General features: G+C 42.2%; 1 protein-coding gene and 1 pseudogene across 1 annotated transcript; one reads left to right on the forward strand and one right to left on the reverse strand.

Annotated features, from left to right (window-relative positions):
- The first annotated feature begins 12,463 nt into the window (after positions 1 to 12,463).
- Positions 12,464 to 15,531, forward strand: LOC135231724 (olfactory receptor 52M1-like). The gene has a single exon (XM_064288585.1). The coding sequence runs from the start codon at positions 12,986 to 12,988 to the stop codon at positions 13,937 to 13,939; it is 954 nt and encodes a 317-aa protein (XP_064144655.1). The 5' UTR covers positions 12,464 to 12,985; the 3' UTR covers positions 13,940 to 15,531.
- A 361-nt stretch (positions 15,532 to 15,892) lies between these two features.
- On the reverse strand, positions 15,893 to 24,458 carry LOC135231723 (E3 ubiquitin-protein ligase TRIM21-like; annotated as a pseudogene).
- Between the last annotated feature and the right edge of the window lie 746 nt (positions 24,459 to 25,204).

Below are 25,204 nucleotides of genomic sequence, written 5' to 3' on the forward strand. Positions count from 1 at the left end.
TTGTTGCAGCCACTGTGTCAATCCACCTAGTTGAGGGTTTTCCTCTTTTCCGCTGACCCTGTACTCTGCCAAGCATGATGTTCTTCTCCAGGGGCTGATCCCTCCTGACAACATGTCCAAAGTATGTAAGATGCCGTCTCGCCATTGTTGCTTCTAAGGAGCATTCTGGTTGTACTTCTTCTAAGACAGATTTGTTCGTTCTTTTGGCAGTCCAGGGTATATTCAATATTCTTTCCTTTATGTATTTGGAATATTAAAAAGTCCTTTTGTCTACTTTAGTTGGCTTGGTTAACACTGGTGTATGAACTATAATAGTTTACTAAATCTGAAAGATTTAATTTCTTTTTCTCTTCCCAGTTCTCTTAAGCATTCATTACTATTGTCAAAATTCAATGGCCAGCGAGCTGTCTGGTGTAGTCTGTACTGCACACTGTGTAAGACCTGTAACTCTGATGTATATAAATGCGTTGTGTGTGTTCCTAAGGAGTACAGATGGTAACATGGATGTTAAGTCCTCATGGGAGGCACTTTGTTTACACTTCCACAATTTCTAAGTAACCTGGGGGCAATCAGCAATACATGTCTTTGGGAGAAGAATGTTGCACCTCAAGATTACATTTCAATTTGTCATTTTTGTAGCATCTTCAAAAGCCTGCATTATACATTCAGCCAGGTTGGGAGTCAGCCAAAATAACTCCAATTGTTGGTTGTTTTTTTTTTTTCCCAAACCAGAAAACTAACTCAGTGAGGGTGATATTTTTCTGTGAGCTCCAATTAAACATGGACCTACCCTATATCATCCTGAGTCTCTGAATACAGATATTGTGTCCAGAAAACAAAGAGGAACTAGATGCAAGTCACAAATTTGTTCTTATGCAACATCCAGAATATTATACAAACCATGAATATTCATAGCTCCTGGCAAGGAATTTCTGCTTAATACTGTGGAAGAAACAGAGTACGATCATTAAACAAGTGACCCAATTACCACGATATTTCCAACAATTCCTTGCAATTCAGTATGAAGAATAAAATGGGGCACTGTGGAATACTGGATCAACTGTGGAAGATTTTCTAATATCAGATAAGATCAATCATCCTTGAGAAATAACTTAGCAAGCCTCATTTCAAGCTGGAAAGGATTTCCTATAGTTGAGACTCTTGAATAGTCTGGGAGAGAAATTCTGGTTTTAAGTCAATATCTGAGAGAATCTGGATGAGATACCCAGACATTTAACTAGCATTCTACAGTTAGGATACTAAGGCCTTGTAGTGTCTAGCTGACAATTCGATTCAGCATCCTAACTGGCATTTTTTTCTTCTCAACTCTGTTCCCTATCTGAAACTAACTGCTCAATGACACAGCTTCCTACAGAGGAAATTACATGGCTAGAGGTCATTCCTGCTAAGAAAACTCCCCCGAAGTCTAGCTTTATAACCTGGACAGCAAGATAAATTTATCTAGAGAGTTTTGACTTCATGATGTTCCTGAGTGTCTTTAAAATGCTGTCTGCTAAAAACTCTTTGGCCAGTAAGATGCCCAAAATATATGTGATACCTAAGAGGAATGCCAGCTAGTCTGTACAAAATAGTTCAAGGGCAAAAAAGAAACAGAGACAACATCCAGTCTGCCTAATTTTCTACCATTATTGCACCACAGAGAATTCTTGTTGTTGTTAGTCTTGAACACCTTATGTAAACACAGACCGGGAAGATAAAAAAAAACTCCTAGCTGTCAAGTCAATTCCAACTCCTAGCAACCCTATAGGACAGAGTAGAACTGCTCCGTAGGGTTTCCAAGGAGCTGGTAGATTTGAACTGTCCACTTTCTGCTTAGCAGCTGTAGCGCACCACATAGCCCTCAACCACTGTGCCTCCAGGGCTCCAAACATAGACTAAAGTACAGTTCAATTTCAGATGATGTAGGAAGCCAGTGGTAGCAGTAAAAACAACAAGGAAACGCCATGGAAATAGGCCAAACTCCCACGTTGATAATCTTTACAAGGCTGGTCTGTTCTTATCGTAGTTCAAACGAATCAAGCTCTGACTTAGGAAAGGTGTAGCGAAAGAACCATGTTTTTCATTTGTCTAAAATGTATTCCTAAACTAGAACTGAGTGATTTTTGTTTTTGTTTTTTTTTAACTTTAAAAAGGTGTATCGTGCTGTGTAACCTTTCCGTATTTCTTCACATATTTGAAGATGTGTGTGTGTGTGTGTTGCTGATAATCCATTATGTGACAATATTTTAGCTTATTCATTTTCTTATCAATGGGTGTTTGGGTTGTTTCTAGGGCTTTGCTATTATGAAAGTGCTGCTGTGAATACTCATACATGTTTCCTGTTGTAAGCTTTCTGTTGGCATACTTAGAGTAAAACCTAAATTGCAGGGAATACAAATATTCAGGTTTCAGAGACAACGCCAAACTTTCATCCAAAGTCATGGTATTGATTTTGTACCATAAGAGAAGCTGTGAACTAACATCCTCTCTAAAACGTGTCAGATCTTTTCTGAAAAGTAAAGAGTCTAAAATGATCTCATTGTGGTTTTGATTTGTATTTCTCTGATCACTAAATATGATGAACATCTCTTCCTGTGTATGTTTGAAAATGTTTCCTTTTCTATGAGAGAACTGTGTCTTTTTATCCAGTTTTCTCTTGGTACTGGGGCTTTTCTTACTGATTTTACAGGAATTCCTTAGACCTTCTTGGTGCCGATCCTTTGTTTATATCATGAATCTCTTTCCATTTGTAACTTTTCATTTTAAGGCACTTCTGGAAGAAAATCTGACTTAGTCAAATTTTCTAACTTTCCTCAGAGTAGACAGCTTTGTTTGGTTTTAAAAATCTCTGTTTAACCCAAGGCCTAAAATTTATTTACCCATAATTGCATTCCTACCTTAATCGACATATAGAAATTAACTAGAAGTATAAAGGACTTAAATGGGAAACAAGAGTTCTAAAGTTTTGCTTCACATTTAAGTCCTTAATACTTCCAGAGTTAATTTCTACATATGGATTAAGGTAGGAATCCAATTATCTTCCATGCACATAGTGATATTTTTTTCTAGCTTGACTTATGAACAGGCCCTTCTCTTAGTAAGTTATCTTGCTGAGTGTAGATAAATTTTGAAGGCTGTGTAGAGGAACTACCACACAGGATAGGGGTCCTAACAACTCAGGCTGGTAATCCTCATTATAATTAAAACTCATTTGAGTGACTAAACATAACCTCTATCCTGAAGCTCCACTAGGAGTATTTGCAGTCTGTCATATATCCCTTATGCCCTCTCTTTTCCCATCTGTTTTCTGGGTCCAAGAGTTGGGAGGCGGTTCTCTACCCATAATCATATTTGATATAAAAATAAGATGCTGCAGAGGAAAATTGAGGAACCTGGGCTATAGCAGTGTCAGTCTGCTAGTCCAGAGCAGTCCAAGAGGCTATCTTATAGCTGTGTTTTTCTGCCCTGGGACATTCTTAGTTTTGTGGAATGCCTATGGTAATGTCAAGGGACCTACTGTAGCTTTAGGCTACACCTTGAATTCAGTTTCAAAGGGCACTTTAATGAAGCTAAATCCTTCACATTCATATCTGCACTAGAACTGCCCTCTTGTATTCTGTCCTGGAATGAGGAAGAGAAAGCATTGCTGAGCTTCATTTACATGGTTTTTTGTTTCTTTTTAAATAGCTTTGAGAGAGTCATATGAAAAAAGACCTCAAAGGGCTCTATATTTGTAAGAGGTATTAACTCTTCCAACAGGGACTAACTTTAAAAAAAAAAATTAGGGGAATAAAATTGAACATTTTGCGGTAAGACTCTCTTCATAATTGCATTAGAACGGTTTCTTCAAGAAGATGTCATGATGGAATTGGACATGTAAGGTTAACTGGTTGGTAGGGGTTGGGAGGGATGTCTGTGAGGTCAACTTCTGCTTGGTGAGGTATGTGGTACTATCAGTGGATCCTGTTGTCATGAGCCCTATCCTGTGTACATCCTTTGCTGTTTTAAACTGGTCCCCTGGTCAGATGCTGTGTCATGTGGGATTCATGCCTGTAGATTAGCCATGCCCAACTATGCAGTAGACCCCAAAAAGAATGATGCTGGCCAAGGCTATGTGGGCAAGAAAGGCAAACAGACACCAATAAGTATGTATCACTATGAACCACTGGCCTTGCCAGGAGAGAAGCAGCCCAATGTAAAGTAGACCACCAAGTGCCTCCTGGAGGAATAGTATCAGATCTGGGGTTCTACACAGGAATTTATTGCTGATAGACTGGATATAAGAGGCAGCAGTAGCTAGTCAGCCTCAGTCAGTTGGAATCTTACATGTTAGTCTCCATTTCTCCTACTCCACCTCAGGTATCCATTATGCCAATTCTAAGGTGACAACCAATGAAGGCTAGCTAATGTCAACTAGCAGAATCATGTGAAATAGTACTACTAAAAATCTTAAATTCTCTTCCTGATAACTTCAGTTTGTGGGGCCTCTGCAGATATGTTCATACTAGCTCTCGTTCATGTTGCCTTTTCTCCTCTGTACTTGCTTGTTTTTTCTGTATACTAGATATTTTGTTTAAAAAAATTTTTTTTAATGATATAAGGTCTAAGATAACGTAATTTTTCTTCAGAGATAACTTAGTTTGGTTTCTGCCAGGTACCAAAGGATATTAGTAATCTCAATCAGAGATTAAGAAGATGTGAAGCAGAGCTTCAATCCCTGCAAATCTTGGTCTATTTCCAATTTACCCTTATGCCCACTATGCAGCCTTTAAGAATCCAAACTTAAAGTGTGTGAAGGAGTGGGGTTTGGCATATCTTTACCAAGGCCACTTTCTCTTCAACACGCCCTGGGCTCCAAATTCTTTTTCCCTAGCCTGTCATGACTGTCAAAATTGTAGCTCAGCCTCCCAGTTACCTCTTCAGAATTAACAAATGCCACCAGGTGAAATGTGCTCCCAAATGCCAGTTTTACCACTCTGGATTTGTCTTGTCTCAGATGTCAGCCTAATAATTCTTCACTATTATATTAACTCCCCAATGCTTCAAGAAGTTGTTTAAAGCCCATCTTTTCTAGGTCTCCGTATTCTGCCGTTACCCCACAGCAGAAACCCTATAGACCCTGCGAATGGGTTTTATGGCCATTGTTTGGACTGGAGCTGTCGATATTCTTGTGATAATTTTTGTCCAATTTCTCTCCCAAACCCTACTCTACTTTTTCCAATATTTCTATATCAGAGGAGGAACTGAAACGATAGCTCCCATCATTCAAAGATCAAAGTAAACAGGGATGAAGAGCTTCTAAGATCCCTCCAGTTTAAGTACTCCATTTGGCCCTTAGGAGCTGATGTGTGTAGGGTAAGGGTGAGAGTGTCACGAAGTCTTGCAAAGCAAGAATCTGAATACAAGAGAACAGCTGTTCTTTTGAAAGTTAAGCCGGAAAAAAAAAGCAGCAACTGGAGACCAGGATTCACTTCTCCAAACATTTCCTGAGTACCGGCCGTGGCCCAAGTCCTTTACTGTCCATTGGGGATGGGATCTCTGCTCTCACAGTCTCTAGTATAGAAGATAAATGTGAAAACAGATACTTCCAACATTAAGGCTCTGATTTATGAAGTACTTGCTGTGTCTAAATTGACTCGACAGCAACAGGTTTGGGTTTTTTTTTTTTTTTTTTTGGTTTTACTATGTGTCAGATAAGGAACCTCCTGGAGCAATGGTTAGAGCACATGGCTACTAGCCAAAAAATCAGCAGTTCGAACTCACCAGCCGCTACATGGGAGAAAAGACATGGTAATCTGCTCCAGTAAAGATTATACTCTAGGAAACCCTCTGGGGCAGTTCCACTCTGTCATATGGTCTTTGTGAGTAGGAGTGAACTCAACGGCACATAACAACAACATGTGTCAGATTTTTTTAAATGGGTTTTCAAAACCAGCTGTAGAAACAAATATTTGGAGATTAAGGACCTTATTCCAAGTCACACATCTATAAGGAAACTGAATACAATTATTCTTAAATTTTTTTTTTTTTTGTATCTTGAGGCATGACACACACAAATTTATTTACTTGTTATACTCTCTAACATTATTTTGATGTTATAAGTAGAACAGAAATTGTACCCCTGTTTTCTAACAAAACCCAAACAGAAAGGGTGACTTATCCAAAAAATTACTTGTAAATAGAAGAATCAAGACTCAGATTTCAAGAGATTCATGCTGAATTTTCTAAAAAAGTCCATGATGGGAGATAATGGGGAGCTTTGAAGAAGCTGTGGTAAAGGCTAAGACCAAAGCTAAGGATTCACAAAAGAAAGAACAAGCTGCCCCAACTTATTTATCATTTGCCCTTTATGGAAATGTGCCAAGCTGATCACCCAGACAGAGAGAATAAAGACTGATTTATTAGGCTAGGACAAGTAACTAGGACACCCACAGATCAGTTTTGATTTAAATATTGACTAGGGCTCAGTATGAGACAGTGATGGATTAAACAGAGAAACTATTTTGGGGCAGCCTTCTTACTATTTTTGTTATTAACGTTGACACTTATTAGGCAATTATTATTTGTCAATGTGCTAACTCTTAAAAAAAAGTTCTAAAAAATAGGTCCATTTTTCACAGTAAGTATTTTATGGACTAGAAAGATAGATCAATTTCCCATGGTCATATGATTCTTAACCATTCTAACTAGTTAGTTCCAAAGCAAGGATTATAACTTAAGAGCAGGAGTTGTACAGTCAGATTCAACTCTTCTATCCTGAATCTAAATTTCTATATCCCTACAGTTTTACTTAAGGTGTTGACAACTCTTTTAGCTTGAGCCTGCGCCAGGGAGAGAGCAATAATCTTCCAGAATTACCTGAGGATGTTAATTTGTCTTAAGGCAGCTGTTTCCCAGAGATGGTGGGAAAATAAATATATAGCTAGATGGAAAAAGTGGTCACAAAAATTGACATTTGGGGAGTGAAACAATCAATGTTACACTTTCAAAATGGTGCTCCAGCAGTAGAGAGGAGAATGAATAGGAGGAAAGTAAGACAATGACAGTAACTTACAGATGAGAGAAAATATTCTGTGCATAATTAAGAAATCTAATTGAGGGAAGTCATAATCAAGATAGAATATTATGAGTCATGCAAAGTGATTTTAAATGTATCTCCCTGTACATATTTCAGAACTTCCTATAGAAAACATTAAAATCTTTGACATAGTTCCTGAAATTTTTCTTCCCACTTTCATGTAAGAATTTTTTTTTTTTTTTTTAACACAGTGGTTAAGAGGTACAGCTGCTAACCAGAAGGCTGACAGTTCGAATCCACCAGGAGCTCCTTGGAAACCCTATGGGGCAGTTCTACCCTGTCTTATAGGGTTGCTACAACAGCAGCTGGTGTGGTTCTTTTAGTAGGGAAAATGGGGAAATAAGTTGTTAAAACTAAATAAATACAATTGGCTACAAATTGTTCAAATGTAAAAAGTGTTCATACAAGATCCTTTTTTTTTTTTTCCCAATCCACATAATGAATATTTTTAAAATTACAACACAGAAATTCGGCAAACTAACTCACTTATTGCTGGGTTAAAACAAACTGGAAAAATGCTTTGGGAAAACAATTTGATAACAGAATTACTGAGCCTACAGAACGGTTGATAATTTCCCTCCTGGGAGCCTAACCAAAGGTCGGGGAGGAAGAGAATACTGACAAATATGTCTGTGCCACTTTGCTCTGAAGGAAAACTCAAACTAGCCTTCCCACTACTCTGGGATTTTTAGGTAAAGTAAACCACAGGAATGGACAAACAGCTACTGTGATTTGTGGTTATAAATAATTATTTTTAAGCAAACATGAGTAGGAAAAAAAGCAGAAACAGAATGAAAAATTACAATACTGATAAAGGTTATATTTAAGTAATTGTCTTCTTTCTCCTTCTTTGTATAGCTTAGTTTTATACTAAGTTTTGAGTATATACGTATATGTATTAGAAGCAATGATTAACCCCCCTCCAAAAAAACAGTGTCTATATTGGTCATACCAATATCTGATTTTTTTTTTCCCACATTTCTCTTGTGAACTCTATCCTGATATTCTCTTTGGAGCCATTGAGTACCTCAGGCCCAGAGGTGGGTAGACAGAGACCTGGGCCAGCCAATAGCCACACAAGGGAGTAGGAATGAATTCTGGGTTCTAGTTCTGAGAGGTAGAGTGGGATAGACAGTGAAGGCTTCTCCTAAGGGGGTAACTAAACATCCAGAGGGAAGGAGGCAGGTTTCTCTGTGCAACCCTTGGGAAATAACTAGCCATTTTCAGGACTGGATAAGGAGGGGGCATAGGAGAAAGTGGTGAAGAGACCAACATCCTAGCCTTCTTTGACTCTGAGCTGAAAGTGTCTGAGCCTCCAAAGAGTTGACCCCTGTAAAGAACTGAGCCTAGACATCTGTAAACAGCACCCCAAGGGGTAAGTACATTCCAGAGAGGGGGCCAAAGCCACTGGAAGCAGTTTTCAATTTCCAGAAGCCACATTTTTCCTTTGATCCATGCAGGACTGATCTTCAGAGATCTAGTCAAACGTATAGGAAACAAGCTCAATATAAGTGGGTTTCATCACATCTTTTATGTAGTGAAAATCGTGAAATTGTTCACTACCAGTAAGTAAGCACAAGTAAGCCTATGCATACCTTGCTGTCAAGGGCTGTAAATTTGAAAAGTGGCTTTGATCCTGTAGGAAGGTGCTGTGGGGTTGGGAGAGAGACAGATGCCAGCCACACCTAGAAGCACAATCTTTGATGTGGTGAAAAAATACAAAATCGTTCACTACAGCTGATCTGGTAAGCGTGATAAGCACCGTGCTTACTTTGTGTATTAGATAATCCATCCCTGATTGTGAGTCTGTGTTGTGTGAAAGAGGGCAAAGAACAGAGGAGAGGAGTAGGTGAGGAAGCGAAACTGTGCCTTTTCCAGAAGCCAGGCATCGGAACGTTTGGCCTTCTGTGTATACACACACACAAACACACACATTTATATACAGTTTGCTTAATACATGAAACAACCCTAAGGTGCTATTACTCCTCTCATTTCACAGACTAGGAAACTGAATAAGAAATGGAGGCTGAGAGATTAAGTTGCCTCAAGTCGCAGAGCTGGAAGTGGCGGAGTTAGTATTTGCACCTCTGTCTGTCTTGCTTCTAATCCATGCTTATTTGACCATAACAAAAAGTCTGTTCCTGGAGCCTCAAACCCACCTTCAGAATGTCTCTCCCAGGACAAGTAGGCATGTCACCAGTGTTCAGGTAAGGATCCCCTTTAGTAGGTTGATGCAGAAAATATTTCTCTGACATTCAAACCACCACTTAAGGTGCCAACTGTCAACTTGGTGGATATTATTTGTATACATATGCTCACGTTCTCTTCATTCCAGTTATAATTATAACTTAATTATAATTTAATTGGCTTAACTGAGGCTAACACAAATCAAAGTTAGGCTCCTGGGTTTAAGGCTATCCTCTGGATACTGATTTTTTTGTGGGGAGTAGCCACTACCTTGGTTTGCCCGAATATTGAGTAATTAAACCCCTTTCTGCTTTAAGATTATGATCCATCACAATATTTTTACAGAAAACTTCAGACATCCCCCCTGATGTGTGATCAAATTGTTTATTGACCAGAGTTCCCCTTAAATCCCTGCCCCATTTCTATAATTCCTGGACTTTTGATGTATCCTCTAAGATGGCCCATGTAACAAACACAAGGAAACTATTTCAATTTGTAGAGTGTACATTTTTGGTCTAATCTTCATACTTAACACTAAGAATTCAGGAAAGGGAAGCTACTGCCATGTGATAAGAATTTCACATTTATCTCATACAGTCATTATTCTAATCCTTTGCAGTACCTTTATCCCCATTTTATATATGAAAAAGGCTGAGACTTCAAGAGGTTAAACACTTTGACAAAACTCACAGAGCAATAAGAAGATCTGAAATAGGAAATCTTGATTTGTTAGACCACAAAGTTAGTGCCCTGAATTGTCTTGTGGTGCTGCCTCCCAAGACCTCTATTTCTTTGCCATCTTTATCTGACAGATTCAGCATAACCTTATGTTTGACTCCTGAGGAACTGACTTTACAGAAGTTATCACTTATTTGCATAGTAAAGTACCCTATTCACGGAATTTCTGAAGAGTCAGTGAGAGTTAACGTAAAGAAGCACTTATGAACCATTTTAAAGTTTACAAAACTTTTATTCCTTTTCAGTACCTAGTCAATACCTGACCAAGAAGTAAGCAAACTCATAAAAACATGAACTGTGTTTTCAAGCCTGAATTAAATTTTTTTTTTTTTTTGAGGGTACACCGGTGCAGTGGTTAAGAGCTTGCCTGGCAACCAAAAGGTCAGCAGTTCGAATCCACCAGCCGCTCCTTGGAAACCCAATAGGGCAGTTCTCAGTTCTGCTCTGTCCTGTAGGGTTGCTGTGAGTTGGAATCAACTCGACGGCAATGGGTTTGTTTGTTTGTCTTGAGGCTACATTAGGGCATCTGTTATGCTTACATGATATGGAAATGTATTTACTACTTATAACTTAGATTTAAAAAATTGAAATGTCATGGGCTTGTTTAAGACAATTTAGGAGGATTTTGTGATTATGTTCTCTTCCCTCCTTAACCTATCCACTATGGTATAGACTAGAGATAATACAGAAGGCTTTCTGGAAGAGTTATCTAGAATGGGCCTTGAAAAATGGGGGAAATTTGCCTGGGTGAAAACCAAGGAAGTGGAGAAGCCTTTCAACAAAAACATGTCTGTGTGAAGAAAGTCACTATGGCAAGTATGGGGTTTCTGAGACTTGCTGACCCTGCAGAAACCAGATGGGAGAGATCAGGAAGGTAGGCCTGAGGCGGGGAGGGCCTCAATCAGGCTATGTTGTGTGTTCTTAGATTTTAAATGCTGAAGGAGTGAAGCCATAGGAGTCATTGCTAGATTCTTAGTTGGAGGTATCTGAAGGGCAGAAGGGCAAGAAGGTGCTGATCCACCCCCATGCCCACATCCTTTCCCCAACCCTCCCCATCTGTTTAAAGAGTAGAAACCAAGATGGTTGTGGTTAATAAGATCTCGTTGACTTTTATAGCAGTCTCTTCTTTTGAATCCCTGCTACCAGACAATGGGCAAAATGTCCAGAGATTTGCTCATAAAACAATGTACTTACTGTATGACTTCTCTCAATTACAGGTGATTCTCAAGCTCTCAGCAAAAAAGTTTAATAATATTTCCTTAAAGTAAATTTTTCTTAAGAAACTTCATTTATTCTTCCTCATTCTGTTTATCCGTGAAACCTGGGTTTTCTTTGCGACATTAGGACCTACGCCAAATGTGGTCATCTTTGAAGAAGTCAATTAATTTGACAATCTTAGCAAACTGGTAAGAACGCTGTTAGAGAAAGGGGAAATTGTACTTCACCAAGATGATATTCAAGGAGCCCTGGTGGTACAGGGGTTAAAGCGCTGGACTGCTAATCAAAAGTTGGCAGTTTGAAACCACCAGCTGCTCCTTGGAAACCGTGGGGCAATTCTGCTCTGTCCTATATGGTCGCTATGAGTCAGAATTGACTCAACAGCAGTGAGTTTGGGTTTTGGTTGGTGGTGCAGTGGTTAAACACTCCACCACTAACCTAAAGTTCAGCAGTTTGAACCCGCTCTGTGGGAACAAGATGTGGTGGTCTGCTTCTATAAAGGTTTATGGGATCTTTATAGGCTCTTTCTTCACACAGCCATATTTCTGCTGAGAACCTTCCCTACCTCCTAGGTTTTTACCTAGGCAATTTTTCCCCATCCTTCAAGGCCCATCTTAGATCACCCTAGTGGATAGATAAGGAGGGAAAGAACATAATCACAAAATCCCCCCCCCAAATTGTCTTAAACAAGCCCGTGCACATTTCTTTCTTTCTCTTTTTTGGTCTAAAAAAAAAAATTGGGGGTGGAGGCAGTTCTGTGTCCTACAGGGTCACTATGAGTCAAAATCAGCTTGATGGCAGCAGGTTTTTTTTTTTTTCTGGTTTTAATATTTTCCTTAGTAAATTCTCCCCTTACATGTTTTTGACTAGGCTTTATTATTTATATGCTTATTTTTAAAACTCTTGGTCATTTCTAAACGATAGACTATAGATGTATAATAAAGGAAGAAAATTAAAAGCACCAACGATCATACTTACCCAAAATCAACAAATACTAACTTGGTACAAATCTTTCTTTTTCTATTGAAGGGTGTGTTTTTTTTTCTCTATCTATGTGACACAGGCATATATTTTAATGGAATTATGTCATAGCTTAATCTGCCTCCTGCCATCTCCTTACTTACCATAATATGATCTAAGCATTATTCCAGGTAAACACATAACTCTAAAAAAGTTATCAATAATTATAACTCAATGAATGGATGTACTAGAATTTAAGCAATGATCTTTTAACACATCTTGTTTCCAACTTTTTATTGCTATAAAAATCAGCAGTTGCAAATAGCTAACCAGTGTTTGTTATCAATGTTATTATTATTGTTATTGATACAGTGAAAGGAGAAGTATATGTAGATACTGAGATGAGCACATCATATGGGTTTGCGTTTAATCATTGAACATAGAACTTGTATGTATTTACAATTTCCTTTAAGAAAAGTTCCCCAAAGCAAATCAACTAGGTCAATGGGGATAAACATTTTGGGGGACTTCTACAGTGTAGCAGGACAATTTCACAGTAGAAATAACGAAAAGGCCTGTTTCTACATTTAACAAGGGGGTGATATCATGGACAGTTTCTTTTCCAAATATTTAAAATATTGATTTTCAAGTTGGCGTTCAGAAATCTTCTTCATTATAGGTTCCACCACTTGCCCAGGATAGAAATGAGAAGCTAGTCTACAGTTGCCAGAGGCAGTGTCTTACACAGGCATAGAAGTCTAAAACTAAGACCTCCTGCCTACTGGCTACATCACATTCCCAAACATGTTTACCTCTAATAACGCCTGCTCAGCGCCTACCTCCTTCTTGCTAACTGGCATCCCAGGGCTGGAATCCTTGCACATCTGGTTCTCCATTCCCTTTGGTTCCATGTACCTTGTGGCTGTATTGGGGAATGTGACCATTCTACTGGTGGTAAGGGTGGAACAAAGTCTGCACCAGCCCATGTACTTCTTCCTGTGCATGTTGGCCATCATTGACTTGGTCCTGTCAACCTCTACCATGCCCAAATTACTGGCCATCTTCTGGTTTGGTGCCTGCAACATTGGTCTGGACGCCTGCTTGACCCAGATGTTCTTCGTCTACTGTTTCGCCACTATTGAGTCAGGCATCTTCCTTGCCATGGCTTTTGATTGCTATGTGGCCATATGTGACCCACTACGTCACACATCAGTGCTCACCCATGAGGTAGTGGGCTGTTTGGGGCTGGCTGCACTCCTCCGGGGGCTACTTTACGTTGGACCCCTGCCCCTGATGATCCGCCTTAGGCTGTCCCTTTATCAGACTCAAATAATTGCCCATTCTTATTGTGAGCACATGGCAGTGGTTACCTTGGCATGTGGTGACACAACAGTCAACAACTTATATGGAATGGGAATTGGATTCCTGATATTGACACTGGATTCATTAGCCATCACTGCCTCCTATGTGATGATTTTCAGGGCTATGATGGGTCTGGCAACCCCTGAAGCCAAGCTTAAAGCCCTGGGGACATGTGGTTCTCACATCTGCGCCATCCTTGTTTTCTATATCCCCATTGCTCTTTCCTCTCTCACCTACCGCTTTGGCCATCATGTGCCTCCCCATATCCATATCCTTCTGGCCAACTTTTATCTCCTCATCCCACCTATCCTTAACCCAGTTGTATATGCTGTCCATTCCAAGCAGATCCGAGAGAGACTTCTACATATTGTTAAGGCAGGAGCTCAACCCAGGTGACTGTTCTGCATCTATGGCACATATAAATGTTTAGTAATGGCAGAAAAGGCTTGACTGTGGAAACCTCTGCAATCCCTGGGTCTTACCTGATCTGTGGGGATAAGAGTCTAAGTGAAATGCTAGAGCCTATTTTGTTTGATCATGAGTTTTCTGTGTGGTGTAGACCCAACTTCAGGAAATGGAGAGGGAAAATCAGGGCATGAGTTTTGTACTACAATATCCCTTTTCATACCTATTTAACTTCATAAAACTAAGCATAATAAGCACAAGCATACAGATCACAAGAAGTAAGATTTCTATCCTCCACCCTTTTGGCAGATAATTTCTAATGTCTCTTTGAGAGTGTCATAAAGCACAATTTCCAGAAGGTACATTATACTCTAACACCTTCTTGAAGACAGTCTACAATTCTGTTAGTAAAGGTCTGGAAAATTTCAATTGTGTTGGCAAGCTTTGCCAGTCCTTTTACTTTCCCCAGAAAAACATGGAGGCAATATGTGATAAATCTTAATCTAATGAGTTTTGGAATGAGACCTTACTGTCCACTGGAATCGAAGTCCTTAAACCAGGTTATTCCCCAATCTAAATAGACAAATGGCTGTGCAATATCCCATATCTCCTTCTAATAATAGGGTTAACAGGGAGCAGGAAGGAGGAGACAAGGGAAGGACTTTAGGAAATTTCATTTCAGAGGATCTGAATGGCATACGTGAAACTGAGGGAAGAAGGTAACCATGAAATATTGATATTAAGGAGACTGGGTAAAGGATTGAAAATCAGGGGGCAGTGATTGTTCACTTTTTCAAAATTTTGGCCTTCCATGCAGGAGACTCACATTTGATTCCCGGCCAGTGCACCCCACGCACAGCCACCACCTGTCTGCCAATGGAGGCTTGCATATTGCTATGATGCTGAACAGGTTTCAACAGAGCTTCCAGACTAAGACAGGCTAGGAAGAAAGGCAGAAGGCCTGATGGTCCACTTCCAAAAATCAGCCAAAGAAAACCCTATGGCTCACAACAGTCTGATCCACACGCATTCATGGGAATGGCACCGGACTGGGCAGTGGTTCATTCTGTTGTGCGTGAGGCCACCATAAGTCGAGGGCTGACTAGACGGTAGCTAACAACTATGCTTATATGTTGTTAGTATGTAAAGGCTTTATAAGCTTCCAAGCTGCCCCAGCTATGCACAGAAGAAACAAGCAAGGGATTGTGACTACAAAGGAGCTAGAAGTAGAGTATCATTACCCTGGAGTATTTGTGTTGGTGTCAGAGGAAATCATGAGAACAGAGGTGGGAAACAAGGGAAAGGAGAACTTTAGGTTCTTGCCACTCCCTTCACCTCCTAAGCTTCCACAGCTCCCAAATTTCTACACCCCAGCTGACACGGGCTTAGAGATCATCTTTCAAGGCTAAATAAAATAGAGAGGTGATATAGATGTACATATGGACATAGACATAAGTTTATAACTTATAAACAGTAGTCTCTGTGCAAACAAAAAGGTCACAAGATAAATGTAGAAGAATGCACTTGTGGAAGATGGTGTATGAGGGCTTGTGTGAGCAGTAAAGCTGCACTTGTCAGCATTAAGAATTCTCTAGTATCTGGTTTTGCATGAGAAAGAGAAAAATACATGTCAATATTCCCATCTCCCATTTGCTTTTCCGTACCATTTCTTCCACTATGCTGGGCCTCTGGGTAGGAAGTTCAGAGATCACAATGCACTGTGATTATCATTTCTTTCTCTGTCTCAGAACAGAAACATAGGTGTGGCATCCCTGCCTTAGCAGCCTGTGTATCACCTGTACTGAGCAAGGAATTAGCACATTCTTAATGCTCAATATTTAGTGGAGAATTACTAAATGAAGAACTCATATCCTTGTTGAAGATATAAAATATGTCTATGTGCAAAAAAACAGTTGTATGATGTACAAAGAGATGTCAAGGACATGTCTTATCCAAAGTGTTTAATGAGAAGGATTATCCGTGAACATGGAGAGGTCAAAAGGAGAAATCAAAAAATCTGTAGGTTGGTTCAAGTGAAGAAATAACTTTCCAACAAGCAGAGTTGTCTGACTTGGAATCCGTAGCACTGGAAGGTTGTAAACTCCCCAACACTGGAGTGTTTAGGCAAAAGTTGAACATCACCTGTCAGAGTGACTAAGGAGAGATTCCTGCATCAGATGTAATGCTGGTCCTCTCTCAGATGGTGAGTGGATAGTTCACCAAGCCAGGTCCCAGGCTTCATTTCCGGTCATGTCTACCTCCCAGTAAAGCCTTCCAGAGTCGAAGCACTGGGCACTGAGGACAGGGCACGTTCTGGCAGGTGTCTCCAAGCTTCACTATTCTCTGATCCTCAGAAAGGCTGAGCCACAGACTGGCTGTGTCTGGCTTCGGAGTGATGTGTACTGTAGAGAGAGGACCATGGTCAGGCTTGGAGAGTGTGGGGTGGCTGGGGGCAGTGATGGTCAGTGGCCTGTGCATGTGTTAAACTTTGGGATGAGGACAAGGGAGTGACCCTGAGCCTCAGCGTGTGAGGAAACGGCACCCCAGCCAACTCTGGCCCTTGCCTTGACCTTTGAGGGAACCACTTTCACTATCTCCATGCTGCCCCACCTACTCGAACCTGCCATCTCTCCTAGATGCTGCTGTTCTCCCCCACCCTGGGCATCGGCTCCGCATCCACGCTGTACCCTTCAGCTCCCCATGTGGGCCAGTCCCACAACTCCTAGAGCGTGCCTCACCTCCGTATGTCCTCAGCATCTTCTTCAGCCCTGGCACACGGCACTCATTCCTCAGGTCTGGGGACGCAACGCCTAGCTCCTTCCGGTTCCAGGCCTCACTCCTGAGGGAAAGAGAATTTGAGACCTCCATCTCCAATTTCTGTCACATCCTTCTGGAACCCTAATGCATAACCTCCCTCATGGATGACTGTGATAATTCAATTCTACCCAAATTACAAACATCTTTATTCAGTCCCTGGGGGTTGGGGGGAGGGACTGAGTTCCTATCCAGGAGTTCCTGACTACATGAGCCTCCGCAGCATTCAGATAGTCGCTATCTCCTCTCCAAGCCTGATCACCCTTTAAGCACATTCTACTGCATTTTACAGGCAAGGCCAGCTGACATAGGCTGAATCACTTCTGTAAAGAACTCAAGGAGTCTCGTCCATGCTGTGGATCTTACTCATGGCTCTCGGGGGTTTGTAACTGGTTAAATTCCATTTAAAAAAGGAATCCCAGCAGGCTGTTGACTCAGAACTTCCCAGAATTTTTCTGCTTGCTATGGCTTCACTTTGTGAAGACAGTATAGTCCAATCACTGTGGGCAACTCACCAACAGGGACGCCCATTAATTAGCCTTCTGAGACTAGAAAATATTTCATGGACGATCAGGTCCTTGAGAATAGGGAAGAGGATGGGGAAAACTTCAGCACATGTTTTTCTAACTCAAGAACCTTTTTCATAGGTGCATATGCTTCTTGTCACCCCCTGCCCTGACAAAGAAAACCTCTCCTTACCTTTCCAGGATACTTTGAGCCTCCTGAGGAGAAAAGAGACAGAGTAAGTTCTGGAGTTACTGGTTCACCACTGAGACTTTGGTTCTCAGGGTGATGTGACACAAACCTGTGGTCCTAGGGCACTGCTCTGCCCCATTCTAGGGGCAGAAAGCCATTTCTGACCAGCTTCGAGTGTGGGTGGTTTTGGGGTAACCAGGAACCTAGCATGGGTGTGACCTATAGCTACAGGAAAGATCTTCAGTCTAAGGAGTCTGACTCAGAAAATGAATGAGAAAGCCCAGATCCAGGGCGGCAGAGGGAAAACAGTCCTGGCTGAAGCCTAGAGAGAATCACAGGGAGAGAATGTCTAAACCAGGATCCCCAGAAACTGCTCTATCTCATCTGTGGGCTTGAGTTGTTTGGGGAAGAAGGGCTGGTTGGTCAAAGCTCTATCCTGTGCTGTACTTAATGCTGCCCCTCATTAGGTAAAATCAAATCATCTGAGAATATTCCCGTGCAGGGAGTTTGGGGCCCTCACATGGGAGTTGGTAGGCTCCTAGGCCTAGTCAAAACCATACCAGAAAGCTCAGTTCAATATCCGGCAGAAACAAGATTTGGATAATGGGAAGAGAGCACCTGTCAGGTCAACCAAATCAGATCAGCCCTTTTGCACAAGCCAGAAAGAAATGGCTTCATGACCACATCTGACAATGAGTGAAAAGGTGTGGGAAAAGAAGAACTGTATACTTACTGCTCTCTTACTGATGATATCGTTATCCAAAATTTTGTATTTACAACAAGAGTAAAAAATCTACTATCCGACTATTTTACACATTAACGAAGTATGTCTGGCCGTAAGAGACACCCAGGTGGAGAGAGAGTAACGCTGGCTGTGATGGTTCAGGTTATGTGTCAGTTTGCCTGGGCCATCATTTTCAGTGGGTTGGCAGTTATGTAATGATCTAATTTGGCAGTTTTGTAACAATGTAGTCATCCTGCATTTTGTGATCTGATGTGGTCATCCTCCATTTTTACATAATGCTGATTTTCACATAATGACCTGGTCTTTGGAACCTAACCATGTTGATCAGTGAGAAGTGGGTGTAGAATGTGAGAGCAGAGGGACTTCTGAGGCCATCTAGTCCGTGGTTTCCCAAAGCAAGGTAGACATACGGTGGATGCAAGATGATTTTAAGTAGAATGTTCACTGATGAACTTTTTAAAAATTGTGGTAAAATACATATAAACAAAATTTGCCATTTTACCCATTTTTAAGTATACAAGTCAGAGACATTAATTATATTCACAATGTTGTACAACCTTCAACACTATTTGTTTCCAAACCTTTTCATCACCCCAAACAGAAACTCTGTACCCATTAAGCATTAACTTTCCATACCCGCATACCCATATTCCCTACCCCAGCCAGTGGTATCTATTAATCTACCTTCTATCTCTATGCATTTGCCTATCCTGGGTATTTACTATAAGTGGGATCAGGCATTGATGAATTTTTAAAAAATAGCTATGTACTTATTTTAATCTTAGCTCTACCTCTTTCCATTTGGGTGGACTTGGTCAAGTTATTTAGCTTTAGTCTTTCATTAAGACTCTTACTGTCTCTTTGCCTTAGTGTCCTCATCTATGAAATGGGGATAATAGTAGCACCCACCTCATTACATTGACATAAAGATATGCCTGGCATGTAACACGTGCTATTCAAGAGCTTGCAGTTATTATTATTCTTGTTATGAAATAAATTAGAATAAAATATAAGTAACATATTAACAAGGAGCCCTGGTGGTGCAACAGTTAAGCACTTGGCTACTAACCAAAAGCAAATCCACCCAGCAGCTCCATGGACAGCTCACCTGGCAATCTGATTTCATAAAGATTACAGCCAAGAAGCCCTATGGGGCGGTTCTACATCACTATGAGTCAAAACTGACTCGATGGCACGTGACAACAGTATATCAACACATAATTTCTTGGCTATTATTGTTTAGGACAAATTTCCTTTTAAACTCAACTAACTCAGACTAAAAAAGTGAGACAATTTAAGGAAAAATACTGTGTTAAAATCATTTAGGCAGTTCACAGAAGTAGCAGAAAGTATAAAGGTGATACATTTATGGCTAAAGCTTGGAGTACCCATGTTATTTAGTCCACTTCCCACCCACGCTGTTTTACGAATGAAGAAATCAGGTCCAGGAAAGGAAAATGACTTAACCTGGAGTTATGGAGAGAACTGACAGCAGGGCCGGGGCTGGGCTACTGCCTCTTGATTTTCAGTTCAGTATTTTTAGTTATATCTCATTTATTCAACCCTCCCCAACGGCCAGACACTCCTCTGAGGACCTTAGTGGATTCTTTCACAAAAATGCTTTGAAATATAGAACATAATACTCATTTCACATATGAGAAATCTGATGCTCAGAAAGATTAAAGGATTCTCTCAAAGTCACTCCCCCAGTACATGTCAGGCACTTACCAAAGATGTCCATTTCTGTTCATTGTTGCATGGAATAAAAACCAAGCTAGCTGTCATCATGTCACATCTGACTCATAGCAACCCCATGTGTGTCAGAGTAGAACTGGCCTCCACAGGGTTTTCTATGGCTGAGTTTTTTTGGAAGAAGACTGCCAGGCCTTTCTTCTAAGGTGCTTCTCAATGGACTTGAACCTCCGCATGTTAATTGTTTGTACCAGCCAGGAACTCTGCCACATGGAATATTCCCTCCTAAGTTTGTACCATTCTATTCCTTGAATGAAAACCATCTGTGAATCCTAAATCGGTTCATTTAAGAATATTCCAAGGACCAGGTTTTCATTTGCTCTAATGGTAGACCCAGGGAACTGTTTTTTCTCTAGTTACTCCTTGAATCTCAGAGGTAGCCTCTCCCTGGTCTCACCTGAAGCAGTACCAGTACTGGGCCCCAAAGCCTCTTCAGCTCTGAGATCAGCACCTGCAGGGCCTGGCTTTTCTGGGCCAGTTGGGCCTCAGTCTCCCCCAGGATTCTGGGCTGATCTCTCTCACCCTTCTCAAGTTTCTGCAGCTGCCTCTCTTCTTCTTTAGCGAGGAAGTTTCTCTGTTGCACAAACTCTGTGTGAATCCTTGACTTTTGTGTCTCAACCTTTCTCTTTAGTGTTAAGGGGAAGAGAGGTATGGTTTTTATCAGAGTAACTCAAGGTTCAAGGATGGAGGGTGTTGGTACCTATTTCTACCCTATGCAGATTCAACACTCTGGTCATGTCTGGGGACACACAAACACAGAATCTTGCTGGCAGATTAGCGGGTAAGGCACCTGGGACTAATGGTGGGAGCCCACTGAAACTGGCCCACAATTATACCTGTATCAGGCTACGACAGCCAAGACTTTTCTCAACATCTCTTTCAAAACCCAGTCACCTCTCAAATGTTATCCCTTGGCCTTCATTTCTCTCTGACTTGTTAAGAGACTAATCCCTGAACCCACCCCCAACAAGCTCCCACAGAGAGGCTCACAATATCATTTCTAAGTCATAGGAAAGGGAAGTTTCTGGAATATTCTTTGCCTGTCCTCTTTTGCTGGTAACTGGAGAGTCACTGCTTGCTATTGCAGCCTGGTTCTTCCCTCCCTCACCTCAAATCTTCCTCTTCTGGGATTTTTTGTCCAGGAGGTCTTGGCACTCCTCTTAATCCCTGACCTGCCCCTCCTCCACTAGTGTGAAACTCCTTCACCAGTGTGAAACAAGCTTTAGTTCTCTGTTATACTTTGGACCAGCCATCTGGACATGGTCTAGCAAGCACTTGTTGAAACTGGTTTTCCTACTTCAACCCTTAAGCCCATTCCTCACAGCCTTTGCCATTTCCTACAAGGCATAGGGGTTGGGCTTCTCTCTTGGGATACATTTGTCCCAGACACCAAGCACTGGTACTGTCATCTGCTGCGATTGGGCTCGGAGGAGCAGGGAGCTTTAGGGTATGGTTTCTCCCACTCAACCCCCTCTCCTATAGACTCTCAATCTTTGTGTTTGATTGGAAGCTCTCCTTCTAGCCTCCTTCATTCTTCTTTCCCTTTATCAGGAGACAAGGAGGATGGCTGGTTCTCAGACAGTGAGATATACCAACCCTATAGCTATTCAGATAGGTATAGCTGAGCCCACGAACTTGAATTCTGCCCAGGCTTCTGATCTAAGATCCCTTTCCAGGTGTGACCCTTGCCTTCCAGGCTGCTCTCTTCTCAGCAGTATCGACTTCCAACTTCTCAGCTAACTCCCGTTCTCTTCTCAGCTTCTGTAATGCCACCGGGAACTTCTCCTGCAGAGAGAGACAGCAAGTCAATCCCTAACCAGACTAAGTAGGGTGGGGTAACATGGGGTGGGGGAAGGTCATCTTCGTTCTTAGAAAAGCCTGGGTGCAGAGAAGGTTGGAGTACTGGAGTCTTGAGTGAGGTTGGAATTGATGAATGGGAAGACTTCAGAAAAAGTCTGATGTTTTCTTGTAGACTAGACCCACACTGTTGGGGTGACAGGGGTAGGGGGCGTTCTCACTCCTAATTAACCAGGAAGGCACAAGGAAACATGATCCTTGCCAGATTTTCCCACAGCATATTCCCTACTCTCGGGGAATGAGAAGGTTGTGTTTAGTCTGCAACTCTCCACTTAGATTAGACATGGAGGGAGATACTCTTTCTTTCCCCAGTCCTTCAACTCCAGAGGCCACTCTCTCCTATCCCAAGCTGTGGAGAACAAAGCACTAATCAGGGCCCATCTCCTTTTTACCTGCTCATGCTTTGTGCTAAGGCCTCACCTGGTACTCATGTGTAGCTTCCTCAGTAGGGACTATGGAGTGGTCACGGTGTTTCCGTGAGTGGGCACACACCCAGCAAAGTGCTTCTCCATCTTCCTCACAGAACAGGTGAAGTTTCTCTCCATGCACCCTACACTGATCCCTCTTCATGTCCTCCTTGGTGCTCTGGACCATTTGTCTAAGGATGTGCACCATGCTGGCTAGGTGCTGATTGGGCCAGATGTTCCTGAACAGGAATTTCTGCTGGCACACAGGGCAACTACTGCCGCCATCTTTCCCAACCTCAGAGATGCATTTTTGGCAGAAGCTGTGGCCACATTCAATGATCACAGGCTTCAAGAAGTGATGCCGGCAGACACAGCATGTTACCTCCTCCTCCATCATTGCCAGGGGCTTCGCTGGGGCCATAGGGGCAGTGTTCCTGTTAAACAGCACCACGGAGATTTTCTGGGGGACTAGTGGGGAGAGGAGAAAAGGAAAGAAGGTGGGAAGGGTTGTGTGAGAAAAATAAAATGATTCAAAGGAGGACATGGGGGTGGTGAACTGGAGGGGATAAAAACAAGAAAAAGCAAGAACATCAATCTGAATAACAAGGGCTTCTCCTCCATAGTCCGGTCAGACGGAGGGGGAAACTGAGTCTCCAAAAGAGGCAAATATAATTGTCCAGAATCTCAGAGGTAAAGCTGTTTACAACTATGCTTTCATCATGTCCACCCCAGCTTAAATCCTTCAAAGGGTCTCCATTACAATCCAAGGGGAAAATAATCCAACTGCCTGGGAAAAATGACAAAACGAAGGAAGGAAGGAAGGGAAGACGGGATGGGGAAAAAAAAAAAATCCTGTGCCCAGCTAGGGGCTGAGCCCATTCAAATACATCAAGTTGTCTGTTGGGGCAGGCATAGTAGCCAATTTGACAGGAAGGGAGGTTCAGGTGGGAGGTGCTGAGTCAGAGGGCTGGGCCTGAATATGAGGCTGTGGGGTTTCAAGCTTTCTCACTAGGACCACTTGCACCAACTGGCACTTTGGGAGTCCTTCTGGTGATTTTTTTTTTTTTAATGAAGATTTCCCTCAGGGCCAAGGCTTTTTCCATCCATCTTCTCCCATCTCATGTAATCAATCACTGATTTTGCTGAAAAGTTAATCATAACAATAAACTAAACTAGTTATCTGAATGATAGCGACCTCTTTGTGTCAAGAGTAGAACTGTGTTCCACAGGGCTTTCAATGGCTGGGTTTTTCAGTAGATTGCCAGGCCTTCCAAGGTGCCTCTAAAAGACCCAACCTCTGGATAGACTCAAAACACCAACCTTTCAGACTGAGCCTCTTAACCCTTTGCACCACCTAGGGACAATTCATTCCTCTTTACAATAATGGCAGGAGTCAAATGTAGAGATATATATGTATGCATATACACATGCATATATACATATACATGTGTACATCAATAAACAGATGCAATAATTTGCATAAAGTTACGTAGACTAAAATGAAAAAGAGGAAGGAACAGGGAAGAGGAGGAAAAAATTTAGGAGTTTTGCTTTTGAGGGGTAGGCCAGTGGGGGAAGGGAGCTGCTTGGGAAGGGAGGCGACACTGTGCGCTCAGAAGTGTGGCCAGCACTCCCTGGGCTCTTCTCTTGACTACCTGGTTCCTGACTTCATTTCCTCCAGAGCACTGACCACCTCAGTCTTGGACCAGGATACATCTTAGTCCAACGTCCTGAGCAGCCCTGTTCCTCTCACTTTCAGAGGTGGATTTTTGGAGATAGGAAAAAAACCCAGTGCCGTCGATTGGAGACAGGAGGGAAGGGAAATTCCGTTTCCAGGATTGCTGGCCCGCCCCACACTGGGCTCCCCTGGGCCAACCTCCGGGCTACAATCCCGGGTCTTCAAGGTTCGCGCTCCCCTCCTCCCCTGACGGGCGCCGGCAACAGGGCGGCCTGGCTCCCGCCGGCTAACTCTACAGTCGCTTCAGAGCCCAGCCTCCTTCTAGGCAGAGGCGCCCGCGCGGGAAGACCTGCTGGGTCGACCAAGTCCCGCTAGGGAGAAGGGGTGGAAGGCAATCTTCAAATCTGGGTAAGAGGAGGCTGGGATCCCCCAGCCTAGCCAGCTTCACTCACCTCAACAGGACACTCGTAAGGCCGAGGGTGGACTCCTGATTCCGCTTTCGATTTCCTCTCTAAGGCGAGTCAAAAATAGGGGAGGAGAGTGGGAGGAGAATTGAAGGGAGGGGAGGAGAAATGGGTGTGGAGGGAGAGAAGGAATAGCAGTAGGGAAGGAAGAGAAGTGGGAGGGCAAACGGGAAGAGACAAGGAGGAGTTGGCGTGAGAGAGGTATTAGAAGATTCTGAGCCCCTAGACTTGGGCATCTTGGAAGCTGGGGTTGAACGAAAACTCAGCAGCACTTCGTCCTAGGCTCACGCTCTCCCATTATCAAATGTAATGCCTCTCTCCCATTTCCCCCTCCCTGCTCTGCGCAGCTGGGGCTCAGAGTCCCCTGGAGGCTCTCCCTCTTAAGTCCTAGACCTAAAATCACCCTCTGGTTTATGCGTCCTTTTCAAACCTTCTCCCCTCCGCGGCAGCTGCCCACTCTAGAGGAGTGTGTGATGTCCCTCCGTAACTGCCTGTGGGGACAACGTCAGCTACTGGGGCATAAGGAAGGAACCGGGCTCTCAGAAATAAATTTTTTTTTTTTTTTTACCCTCAGTGAGCGTCAGGGACACAGAAACTTTTACGGATCCCTTGGTTAGAGCCTGGGGAATGGGAAGGTGAGTGGGTTCTGTGGAGAGTGGATCCTGTCATTCTGTTTGGCTGTTTGGTAATAAAAGTGATAAATCTACCAAACCATTACACCTATTCCGTTGATTCCATTAACATAAACAGTCCCTGAAAGCAGAGTGGAAACAGTGAAAAAATTCAAAGAAAAAAGACACCCTGAAAGTGACTGTTTCACATCACTGTAGACCCTTTGTTGTT

The sequence above is a fragment of the Loxodonta africana genome, chromosome 7 (genome assembly GCF_030014295.1).
Source record: "Loxodonta africana isolate mLoxAfr1 chromosome 7, mLoxAfr1.hap2, whole genome shotgun sequence".
Taxonomy (NCBI): Eukaryota; Metazoa; Chordata; class Mammalia; order Proboscidea; family Elephantidae; genus Loxodonta; species Loxodonta africana.